At 41.6% G+C, this 12,724-nt stretch overlaps 1 protein-coding gene across 2 annotated transcripts in view; it reads left to right on the top strand.

Moving 5' to 3' along the window:
- The first annotated feature begins 203 nt into the window (after positions 1–203).
- NUCKS1 (nuclear casein kinase and cyclin dependent kinase substrate 1) overlaps positions 204–12,724 on the top strand; it is a 35,526-nt gene continuing 23,005 nt past the window's right edge. For both annotated transcript variants that reach the window (XM_008985552.4, XM_002760716.6), the window contains exon 1: positions 204–429. In XM_008985552.4, the coding sequence (XP_008983800.1) occupies positions 413–429 (17 nt within the window). In that variant the 5' untranslated portion in view covers positions 204–412. The remainder of the gene's footprint in view (positions 430–12,724) is intronic.

Below are 12,724 nucleotides of genomic sequence, written 5' to 3'. Positions count from 1 at the left end.
CTTGACTAACAGGACCCCACGGTGAAGGTGGAGCCTATCAGAGAGCAGGGCGGGGCCTGGGAGACGTGATGATTCAAACGGGCTAATGATTTGGGCGCATCTGGCAGAAGTCGCCAATAAGCGGGCGTGTTGGGGAGGAGCGAACAAACGCTAGTGTGTTTGGTTGCACGGCGGCTTTGGCGCATTTTCGGCTGGTTTGATTCATCCATTTTGAAGAGACGGGGGAGCGGGGGGCTCGTCTGTTCCAGGGGCCCTGAACCAAAGAGCAGCGGAGTTTGAGAAGCCTGCAGCTCGGGGTTCGGCGGCAGCGGTCCCATCGGCTGAACTTCGGGGGGGGTGGGGCGCCGAGCGCGCGGGGTGGGGGGGGTCCTGGTCTTTGGCTTCTCGACTCGGTCCTGTTTCGACAGCGAACATGTCGCGGCCTGTCAGGTCAGTGCGGAGTCTGAGGCCTGGAGCGGGTTGGAGGGGGCTGGGGGCGAGTGGTGAAAGAGTGGGGGACAGAAAGCTAGAGTCGTCCATCCCCGGTGCCACGCGCGGCCTTCGTTTCGGGGCCCGCGCGCACCCTGGAGCGTGGGGGGCCCTGCTGGCGCGCGGGGGTGGCGGCTGCGCGCCCGTGTGCGCGCCCCTCCCCGCCCCGCGCCGCTGCAGGGCTCCGGTGTGCTCAGTTGCCTCCCCCACCCGTCGCACTGGAGCGGGCGGGGTGTCCCTGAACCGCCAGCGGCCGGAGGGGGAGGGGTGTGAAGTCAGCGCCCCCAAGAGGCCCCACCTCCTCGGGGCCGTCCCCTCGGAGCCAGCGCGGGGAGGCGGGCGGACTGGAGCTCCACTCCCCGCCTTCAACGAGGAGGGGCGGAGGCACCCGTAATGCCCCTTCCCCCCGCGACAGGCGCGGGGGTGGGGGCCCAGAGCCCTATTTCTCTAGCGGACGGGGGTGTTCCAGGCAAAGGGGGAGGGGCAGCACTGCCACTGGGCCGCGAGTCTGTACTTCGGGTCGCTGCAGGCCCCGCCTCCCGGATCGGGCCGAGCGTGGGCGGGACCCGTTTTTACTCCCCCCGGGCAAAAGTGAGAGTTCGGGACTGGATCCTGGAAAAATGGGCTGCTGCCTCTCCCCACCTCAGAGTTCTGAGAGAGTTAACCCCAAAGTTCGCTCTTTCTCTGGGACTAGAAATGTCCTTTCTCGGGGAAATGTCAGTATTCTGGGAGGTGCGAGTTAACAGCACGGCCCAAATCCCGTGTGGTTCTCGTTCCACTCTCACCCGCGTACGCGTCTCGGGATATTTTTGTAACCTCTCGTCCCCGAGTGACTTAGTAATAAAAGGGCTAGGTTCGGGTAACCATCAGACTTCATTCTCGGAATTTCAACAAGTTTGCTGTTCCCCCAGTGGTCGGTGGAATCGTCCTATGCCATCCTCCAGGCTATTGTATGGAATGTGCCATTTATGGAGGGGTGTGGTTTAGTCCAATCTGTTGAGGCCTTAAAAAGGAGAGCTGTTGCAAATAAATACTACTTTTAATGTAAGGAATTGGCTTCTTTGCATAGTGTGTTTTCTAAATAAATAGATAAAGGCTTAGTTTTTAAATGTTTTAACAGTTGTTGCTGCCCCTTCATTCCAACTTGTGTGGGAAATGGAAGTATCTTTAATTAGAGTTCTAAAGAGAGGTTTGGGACCCTGGAAAGGGTTTTGTTCTACACTGTTCTGTCTCCAGACTAGATCATCCTCCAGCTGGTGGTGGTATGGGACTGCGTACTCCTACACACAGGGTGGGAATGAGGAGAAGGAGCTGCTGCAGCTTCAACCAGTATCCGTGGTAACTCACTATATGTACTGTGAAAAGTATGCTGGCCTTTTGGCAAGGAGTCTGGATAGCTCTTTCAGAGTATAGTATGCATAACTTTTTTTGGCATAAAACTTGACGGATTTATCCCATCAACTTAATGGAATGTTTCCTTTAGGATCAGGTAAAATAGACAATAAAATAAAGATTTCTTTTATCTGGATTAAATCTTTTGTCTTCTGGAAGTAGTGTGTGGTCAAATTAGGTTATTTTTCTCCACCTTTTAAAGTTTAGTTAACTAAGTTTTGATTTTATTTTATTGTAGTGACTTTATCTCATCTGCCTGAATTTGTTTTTCCAGATTTAGGTATTGGAACATGAACAGAACATTTTTACTGGAAACTTGGATTTTTAATATTACCCTGTGGGGATATATATATTAAGCACATTCTATCAGTGTTTTTGGAGGCATTGGGATTTTTGGACAACTTTTTCTTAGTGTGTTGTTTAAAATAATTTTGACCTTGTTTATTGCCCCTAATTGAAGAGCGATGTTTATATGTTGTGGGGTTTTTTTGTCTTTTTGTGTGTTTTTTTTTTGCCATTTTCAAATTATTAATTTCAGAGCAAGTTGGTTACCGGATATATTTTAGTCGTAAATTCTCTTTGTAATTATTTTTTAAAATGAGTCTTTATTCACGACCAATAATAAAGCAGAAATAATTAAACTTGAGTTTGGTGGTTTGTTAAAATTTGCAATAAAAAAGTTTTGACTTAGGGAAATACTGTTGTTTCCAAGTGTAATTGAAGAATCTATATTACATTAGTGCATTTAACATCAACAAAAAAATGTGATAGACACTGACCTGATTTCAGAATGATCAGCCTTGTTATAAAAACAACTTAAGCACAAGTTAGAAAAATTGTCACTGTGTCTTCTTTTGGGGTATTTCTGTCCTTAGGCCTTTGTATAATTTTGCAGTTTTTCTGGTTCTCTTTTTACCATAAGTATTCGTTTTTATTTTAATATGAACCTAAACATTTTAAGAGCATTTGGAAATGTACTAATGGCACCTTAACATCAATTTCCAAGTGAAGGGTATGGTGGGCCTGTTGGCTACTGCATGATTTTAGATAGACCTGTGTCTAGCACATTATGTTTAAGTAACTTTGTTCATACAAGATTGCTGTCTTTACCCTTTGCAGTGGCTGACTTCTAAATGAGAGCTCAAACATTTTAGACCTTGGATTCAAATTAATAGCTTAAAATGACAGTCTTGGAGCTGGGAAGAGGTTTAGGCAAACTCACTTACTAAAGCCAGTTTAATGGGGACCTGAATAAGTGAGGTGCATTGCATCACACACTAGCAGGTGCAAACATGGGGCTGAGAACCTAGATTTCCCAATTCCAGTTCTGCTTGTCCCCACCCTCAAGATCACTGTACCTTCTGCCCAATCAATATTAAAGTTAATGCTGATTAAAGAACATAGTGTATAACATTTTTAACTTTTCAAAGTGCTTTCATGAGTCAACTTTGTGAGGAAGGAAGAAAAATGCCATTACTTGTAAGAGGTGAGAAAGAAAGCTCAGATTTACTGACTTGCCCAGACTAGAAACCAGATTTCTTGAAATTCAGCTTTGTTACACTCTCCAAAGAGCCTCCTTCCTTACTGAAAGTGATTCAGATTGCTCAAATTAATCTTTTTGCTTCTCTTTGTAACCTAAGTGTACTTGATACCTTGTCTTTTAACACTTGAGATTATAAGGAACCTTACCATTGAAAATTTAGATGTGAAAACATAAGCTCTTACAAGTTGTTAAAAATTTTATTTTATTGTTTGTCATGTTTATAAGTAATGTTGAGAATTAGCAGCTTTCCCAAGATTCTGGTTTGCTTTCTTTTCAAAGAGAATTGTTTGGGCCATGCCTGGATTCTAAAAATTAATATTCTCTCCCCCAAAACAATTTGTTTCAAGAAGTTCTAGAAACTTGAAAAAGGAAAACCTAAAAACTTGAAAATTCAAGTTCAATATAATGTGTACACAAAGACACAAGTTTAATATGGTTGTAGATGATACTGGCTCATTTTCTTACTCTCTACGTGTGTGTGTATGTGTGAGAGAGAGAGAGTGTGTGAGTTAACCTTGGATCTATGCTTTTTTTTAAATTATATGTCACTTTCCTCCAAAAAGACATCATTCCTTCAAAGATAAGCCATCAAAGATATCTTACATAATTTAATTTACAAAGTTATTTATTTATTTGAGATGGGGTTTCCCTCTTGTCCCCCAGCCTGGACTGCAATGACATGATCTCAGCTCACTGCAACCTCCACCTCCCGGGTTCAAGTGATTCTCCTGCCTCAGCCTCCTGAGTAGCTGGGATTACAGGCGCGCACCACCACACCCAGCTAATTTTTGTATTTTTAGTGGAGACAGGGTTTCACCATGTTGGCCAGGCTGGTCTTGAACTCCTGACCTCAAGTGATCCACTACCTCAGCCTCCCAAAGTGGTGGGATTACAGGCATGAGCCACCGTGCCTGGCCAGGAAGTTAATATTATAAGGAAAGCATTCACTTTTGTTCAACATACATGTAATTAAATATCTGAAAATTACAATACAATGTTTAAAATGTTTTTTTTAATCAACATATGACAAAACAAGCTTAAAGAATAAGTTACTATTATAAAACTGTAATAGCAGAGCTAAGGTTTGAACCCAGATCTGAATACAAAACTAGCATTTTTTCCATGGTACCAGTCTTTCTTGCCTAGTATTTGGTGTGAAGATGGTCAAGTTTTTTTATTTAATATCTCTTCAATGGTGAACATTCTATATGCATTGATTTTTAGCGCTCTGTATAAAACATAGGAAAAACAGCCGAAATGTTTAAGATGAGCATTTTTGCTCAACTCAGTATTTAAAATAATTTTCAGTTACTTTTTTGAGACAGAATCTGTCTCACTGTCACCCAGGTGGGGGTTCAGTGGTGGGATCACAGGCTCACTGCATCCTCTACCTTTCATACTCAGATGATCCTCCCACCTCAGTCTTTCCAGTAGCTGGGACTAAAGGTGTGGCCCACCACACCTGGCTAATTTTTTGTAGGCAGGGTTTCGCTGTGTTCCCCAGGCTGAGAGGAAATTAAAAGTACTAAATTAAAAAAACAATTGGAAAGAAGTCCAGTTCCTTCTACTAGTGATGACTTTGAACCCAAGGAGTTAAAGTGTAGAGATAATAGCAAGGCTGGATTGGAACTGCGTAAATCTTAGACATTCTTCTTTTTATTATTTGTATTTACAGTATTTGGTTCTACAGAGAATGTATTAGAAATCCACATGCCTAGTTTGAAATCATTGGGGCCATATGTGTTTAAATTTTTTGAAAAACTGGGAATTCCCAAAGGTAACAGGATGCATGTACTGTATAGTGGTAATGTACCATCGCTAGTTAAGGGTAGTACTCTTATAAACAAACACATAGCTCTAATGAACTTAGGAATTTTCACACTAAGACTATAAAAAGCCTCATATTTAGGTCGTCATGTTTTGCCACCATGTAACTTATGAAAATTATTAATCTTCATAACTTTTTGGATTTCTAAATTGTTGGTTAGTGATTGAGGACATTTAACAGCTTGAGCTGAAAAAAAATCACTTCCAGACTTAATAGAATTAGCAATTGCTGAGCAACTATTAGGTGCTAAATATTTCACCAGGTAATTTATACACATTTCAAAATCACACGCAGTGCATGTATTATGCTCATTTCATGTTAGTCCTTGAGCTAGGATAAATGACAGTTCACACAACTATTAAGAGATGAAGCAGGAATTTGAATCCTCGTGTGAACAACCCAAAGCCAGTTTGTGATCTTTTCAATGTGACATTGTCACAGGGTACACTTTGTCTTCTTTGGAGGGAGTTAAGTTCATAATAGAACTTTTCTGGGGAGGAAGAGGAGAATATTTTAAGAGGTTAAGGGGAGATACACCTGATGGGAGTATGAGACAGGTAGGGTTTGTCCCAAGAGCAAAACAGTCTGTGTGAGTCAACATACTGAGAGACTAAAGGAAAAACGATTGCATTTGAAAAAGGTTTAATACCTATTGTGAAACCTAATGCATTAAAAAATTAGAAGGAAATGATTTGCTTGACAAAGGTTACAAATAGGTTAAGTGGTTGAGTTTTTAGTGTTTTAAGTCAATTAGTGATTAAAACTAGTTCTTGGGGAGAGGTAATCCTAGCACAACAAAAGAAGCCCTGGGAATCAGGAAACAGATTTCAGCTACTTCTAGGTATATATAATGGAGATGTTGAATTCCCCTGGAGTAACAGTACCTTTCAGTTACAAAGCATTTTACAATTTTTCAAGCTTTTTCTCACTGGCTTCCAGCCCAAAAAACACCATTAGTTAAGAAATAGAAAGTTAATTTTGAATAAACGATTTTGCTTTTTAGGGTTTTTTGGCCTGTTTTTTTTTTGTTTTTTGTTTTTTGTTAGAGACGGGATTTCACCATGGCCAGCATGGTCTCGATCTCTTGACCTCGTGATCCGCCCGCCTCGGCCTCCCAAAGTGCTGGGATTACAGGCGTGAGCCACCGCGCCCGGCCGGCCGGTTTCTCTCGAAAACATAAAGTCACCATGCTCTGTAACTCTGGGATACTGTGCCTATTATAGTCTACGTGAATGTTGTCCCTCTAGAGTTGTATGATTTGCAGTCTGCATAGCCAAATGGGTTACTTTGCAAACGAACTTAAAAGTATTGAGCATGCTGAAAAGTGTTAAATTTGTATTTTTAAAACAATTCTTAGCTGTAAAGCGGTATGTGACCTTACTCTATATTCAGAAATAGCTTTTTGGATTGTTGAGACTGGAGACTGCACCCAGGAGCCTCGCATGTTGTGCACAATAGGAGGAAACATTTTATTTAGCACAAGACCACTTTGGTCAAACTGGGCATTCCTTTGTTTTTTGGGAAAATTTTATTGCTGTCTAGATTGTAGGAAGCCATATTGATCATTAGAATTATATTGCCATGTTTTAAAAGAACTGCTATTTAAATGGTCATAATTATAGGTCTTTGAAACACTTTAAATGAAGAGATCACAGGCTACTTAAGTGTTTCAACTAGGTATTGCAGTTTTCACGTGCTTCCTAGGTGTTACCTATTACTTGAATTGTGTTTTCTGTTTAGTTAAGTGCTAAGCAAAGTGATCTTCAGGGTGATTTCCTTTCCAGCTACCTTTTGTTGGAGTGTTCTAGGTCACGATAAAATGACTTAGAAAATGAACTACTCAAGAAACTAAATATTAGCTCCACTGAAAAAGTCCATCCTGCCATTTCTAATGCGGGGCTAACACAGGGCTGCCTGTCTTCCAAGGACTTGCTGCAGCTCTAGAGATTGATAACCCCTCTTACTTGAGTGACTACTGCTTTCTTACAGAGAAACTTGATTCTGTAAAATCAGAGACTATCAGGAACTTTACTGTATGGAATTATACCAGTAAAAATGAAACGTCATACTTTTGTCAGGAAGCTCTAAGTCATTTTGACACACAAAACTAGCCTTGAATTACAGCTTCAGAGCTTTGAATAAGGGATGGTTAAACAGAAAGTAATACATCCATCTTAACTTCTTTCCCAGGAAATAGGACCTTAGTTCCACTCTGCAGTCCAGACCTGATGTTGAACCCTTTAACACAGTTCTGTGCTTTTGGCCTATCAAGACACTGCTTCATTTATCTTAGTCCTACCCTTCCCCAAAATTCTGTAACTTTTTCTGTTACGTGAAATGCTCCACACTTCTCTCATGTGCTTGTCCTTCATTGTATTGAGTCAGTAAAACTAACTTTGCCAGGCTACAGCTTTGTTCCTAGTGATTGAGTTAGACAGATAAGACCGAGGTTTCCAAGACCATGGGACTCTACTTAGTAATTGCACATCTGAGACTCCTTCAGTCTCACACATTGGAGGCTTCTCTGTCTCTAGTTGCGTAGGTTTTACACTAAACTTCCATTGGGAAAAATCTAACCTAGCTGACATTATTTATCAAGTACTGTATCTTATGCTCATTGAAATTTGTGTGTGACTTTAAAACATTTTCCCATATGGTGAAACTGAACATGGTAAGTTGTAAAATAAAGTAACTTGAGTCTTGGAAATAAGGAGTCCCTTATGAGAGTTAATACTTATTCATGGGGCTAAAGCATTAACAAGTTGGTTTAAAAATTTATATATTTATATTTAGTAGGGGATTGTGACATTTATCTAATAAATGTGTCTGGCTCATCACTCAGAACACCTTTACTCACTTCAATTTTCTGCAGAAATTAGAGACCGAGGCCATTTGAAAAAAAAAATAGCTTTTTTCTGTAATGTTCTTGGGGATTTTTTTATTTTTGCTTTCTCATATCTTGTGGCTTTGTTGTGGATTTTATATTATTTTTCTTTCTTTCTCTCTTTTTTTGAGACAGTTTTGCTGTTGTCACCCAGGCTGTAATGTGATGGTGCATTCTGGGCTCACTGCAACCTCTGCCTCCCAGGTTTAAGCTATTCTCCGCCTGAGTAGCTGGGATTACAGGTACCTGCCACCATGTCCAGCTAATTTTTGTATTTTTACCAGAGACAGGGTTTCGCCATGTTGGCCAGACTGGTCTGGAACTCGTGACCTCAGGGGATCCACTCACCTCGGTCTCCCAAAGTGCTGGGATTACAGGCATGAGCCACCGCGCCCATCCTATTTTATTCATTTTTTTTGAGACAGAGTCTCAGTCTGTCACTCAGGCTGGAGTGCAGTGGCCCAACCTCAATGCATCCTCAGCCACTTGGGCTTAAGTAATCCTGCCCCCTCATTCTCCTGAGTAGCTGGGACTAACAGGTGTACACCACCACGCCCAGCTAATTTTTTTTTTTTTTTTTTGTATTTTTAGTGGAGATAGGGTGTCACCCAGGCTGGTTTCCAACTCCTGGGCTCAAGCATTCCTGCCGCCTCAGTCTCCCAGAGTACTGGGATTACAGGTGTGCGCTACCATGCCCAGGGGAATTTTATATTTAAAATTGTAAATAGGATGCACCAGGTGTGATGGCTTATGCCTGTTATCCCAGCACTTTGGGAGGCTGGGGCAGGTGGATTGCCTGAGTCCAGGCGTTTGAGACCAGCCTGGCCAAGATGGTGAAACCTCTTCTCTACTAAAAATACAAAAAAGTTAGCTGGGTGTGGTGGCGCACAACTATAATCTCAGCTACTGGGGAGGCCGAGGCAGGAGAATTTCTGGAACCTGGGAGGCAGAGTTTGCAATGAGCCAACATCATGCCGAAACACTCCAGCCTGGACAATGGGTAGACTCACAAACAAAAAATGAAATCTATTTAATTTTCATTAAAATTAAATTAATTTTATTTAATTTGAGCGGGATGATATAAAAAACAGTTCAAACAATGTATTTTAGGCAAAAGGAACTTGAAGGTCAAGATAAGTGAAGCTGTTCTAAGAAATTACCCAGATTGGCTATGACACAGTGGCTCACACCTGTAATCCCAACACTTTGGGAGGCCAAGGAGGTCGGATTGGAATTCGAGACCAGCCTGGGCAGTAGGGAGACCTCATCTCTACAAATATAAAATCAGCCAGACATGGTGTTGCATAACTGTAGTCCCGGCTACTCGGAAAGCTGAGGCAGGAGGATTGCTTGAGCTCATCAGGAGTTTGAACTAACTTAGGCAACATGCCAAAACCCCATCCCTACAAAAAAAAAAAAATGAGCCGAGCATGGTGGCCAGTGCCTGTAGCTACTGGATTGTGGGAGGATCACTTGACCCTGGAAGGCCTAGGCTGCAATTAGGTATGATTGTGCTGCATTACTCCAGCCTGGGCAACTCAGTGAGACCCAGGTTTCAAAAAAAAAAAAAAAAATTACTCTTGAGTTGTGTTCAGGCATTCTGTCCTCAATATTTTTTATATGCCGAGAAAAATCTTGCATGTGAGATTTTTAAATCATCTTTGTGGGTAGAATGGAAAGAGGTAAATGTTCCAAATTTTAAAAGGAAGGCAGCAGTACTTGGTGTGCAGCAACTTTAACTGCACCAGTTCTTTGGCAGAATTAGATTTGTAAAGACTTAGAAAAGGAAGGTTTGAGAAGCTGCGTAACCAGTGGCATGTGTGGATTATAGGGTTGGAAGTACTTAGGTTGGAAAATTGCTTTCACCACTTAATGGCTTGCAGTCAAGTCACTTGGTGTTTTGAGTATTCTTTTCCTCAGAATTAATTACTTGTGGCATTAGGGTGAGAATTAAATGACAATTTAGGTAAAGTAACTAGCACATTTCAAATATCTGAAGTAACTGCTGTTTTGATTATTAATGAAAGTCATCGCAGATTCACACACAAAGAAAGGTCATATAGATCAGTAGTCTTCTTAATGTTTGGTTTTGGAGATATCTTAAACGTTTGATGTAAATTTTATGTATTTATTTATTTGAGACAGGTTCTCCCTCTGTCAATCAGGCCAGAGTGCAATGTCGTGATCTCGGCTCACTACAACCTTCGCCTTCGGCCTCAAGTTACTCTGCCACCTCAACCCCTAGAGTGGCTGGGACTACAGGCACACGCCACCACACCCAGCTTTTTGTCCGTTTGTTTGTTTGTAGAGATGGAGTTTCTCCATGATGCCTAGGCTGATGTCTGATCTCGAGTTTATGGGCTGAAGTGATCTGCCCACCTCAGCCTCCCAGTGCTGGGATTACAGGTGTGGGCTACCACACCTGCTTCAAATTTTAAGTATAATTTTGGGCCGCACGTGGTGGTTTAGGCCTGTAATCTTAGCAGGGTGGAAGGATTGCATGAGCCCAGGAGTTGGAGACCAGCCTGGGCAACCTGTCTACAGTGTGTCTCTGGGCATGGTAGTGTGCACCTGTAGTCCTAGGTACGCTGGAGGCTGCAGTGAGCCACTGCACTCCAGCCTGGGTGACAGAGTAAGAACCTGTCATTTAAAATAAATAGGCTGGCCATGGTGGCTCAGACCTGCAATCAATCCTGGCACTTTGGGAGACTGAGGCAAGTGGATCACTTGAGGTCAGGAGTTTGAGACCAGGTTGGCCAACATAAAACCCCATCTCTACTAAAAATACAAAAAAATTAGCTGGGCATGGTGGCAGGTGCCTGTAATCTCAGCTACTGGGGAGGTTGAGACAGGAGAATTGTTTGAACCTGGGAGGTAGAGGTTGCAGTGAGCTGAGATCACACCACTGCACTCCAGCCTGGGTGACAAAGCAAGACTCCATCTCAAAAAATGAAAATAAAAAATTTAAAAATACATAATTTTTGAGTTAAAGTTTACCGGTTTCCTTTAATGTGGAACTTTCAAAGCTTTTCACATTAAAATTCACTTGCACGGTGGCTCATGCCTGTAATCCTAGCACTTTGGGAGGCTGAGGTGGGTGGATCACCTGAGGTCAGGAGTTCAAGACCAGCCTGGCCAACATGGCGGAACCCCATCTTTAAAAAAAATTAAAATTAAAATTAAAAATTCACTTCAAATGTTTATTGGGGTGGTAATATTGTTAATATCCCATTGATAATTACCAGAAAAGCATAAGAAAACCTGTTTGGACAGAACACAAGTTGGACAATTATGCAGTGAGATAAATTTTAAAATATAAGATAAATGTATATCTATAAAATATTTTTGATGAGCTGTGTTTAATTTTATGTTTCCTGGGAAGAATTTGAGCAAAAAGTGTTTACTGCTAAAAAGTTTAAATGTCACTGATTTAAATGAACTAATTTCCTTTTTTAAAAAGTTTATTACAGCAAAAGAATTCTTTGAAAATACCAAGTTTTTATTTCAACAAGGATTTTGACAGCTTCACATAAGTTCCTTGTAAGATGGAGAAATATGGGCAAAATGATAGTTCAGTGTGAGGGACTGCCTGAGCAGCCTTACCCAGAGAGGGCTGACAAATAGATTGTTATCCTGGAAGACTGTTTCCACTGATGTTCTTGGCATATCTTCTAATTAATGATACGGATGAGGACACTGACGGTGTACTGATTAAATTTGCAGATGATAATGAAGTTGGGAGATAAATAATATGTTGAAATGGCAGGATCAAGATACAAAATGATCTTAGATTATGGAAAAGGAGGTTTTAGTCATTGGAATTACAATTTGTAGTAGACACAATGATGGAACAGTCCAAAAGGAAACTGAAATCTTAGATTGTATTGAAGATTAGTGTTAGAATAGGAAGAGGAGGGTCATAATCCTGATCTGCTCCCCATTTCCCATTTTTAAAAAACCATATTATGTTTCATTCTGGGCGCTGCTTTAATATTTACTAAATCCAAGGTGGTATGGAGGAAAGCAGCTAGAGCATGAAGAGAGTACTTGAAATAGGAGGAAGTGTTAAAAAGGAACCCTCGTATTTAGCCTCAAAGAAAAAGTGGGAATAGTCATATAAATTCAAGGAATGCTCTGACAAGGAGGGGTTAGATTTAGACCATGGTAATCCCAGGAGGTAGAACTAGATAGGACCAGTGAGTGGACATTAGAGACAGATTCATCTCATTGTAAAGAACTATTTAATTATTGGAATTTTCTTAGCATAGGCTGCCTTGGAGAACATGAGTTTCTCAGTCATTCCCTTCCAGGGATATTTGTTGACAGGATACAAGCTAAAGGTTGAGTTAGATTGTCTAGGGTCCAGTAGCTCTACTGCATATAATATTCTTGGTACCACCTTATCTCCCACCCCCACTACCATCAAACTTTTATGAATGCTTTAAACTTGAAAAATGAGCCAGGGGCAGTGGCTCACGCCTGTAATCCCAGCACTTCAGGAGGCTGAGGCTGCGGATCACAAGGTCAGGAGTTTAAGACCAGCATGGCCAACATGGTGAAACCCCACCTATACTAAAACTACAAAAATTGGCCAGGTATGGTGTCACAC

Source organism: Callithrix jacchus, chromosome 19, assembly GCF_049354715.1.
Source record: "Callithrix jacchus isolate 240 chromosome 19, calJac240_pri, whole genome shotgun sequence".
In the NCBI taxonomy this organism is placed as follows: Eukaryota; Metazoa; Chordata; class Mammalia; order Primates; family Cebidae; genus Callithrix; species Callithrix jacchus.
The sequence above is the reverse complement of the archived record's forward strand: the minus strand, read 5'-3'. Positions and strand labels throughout refer to the sequence as shown.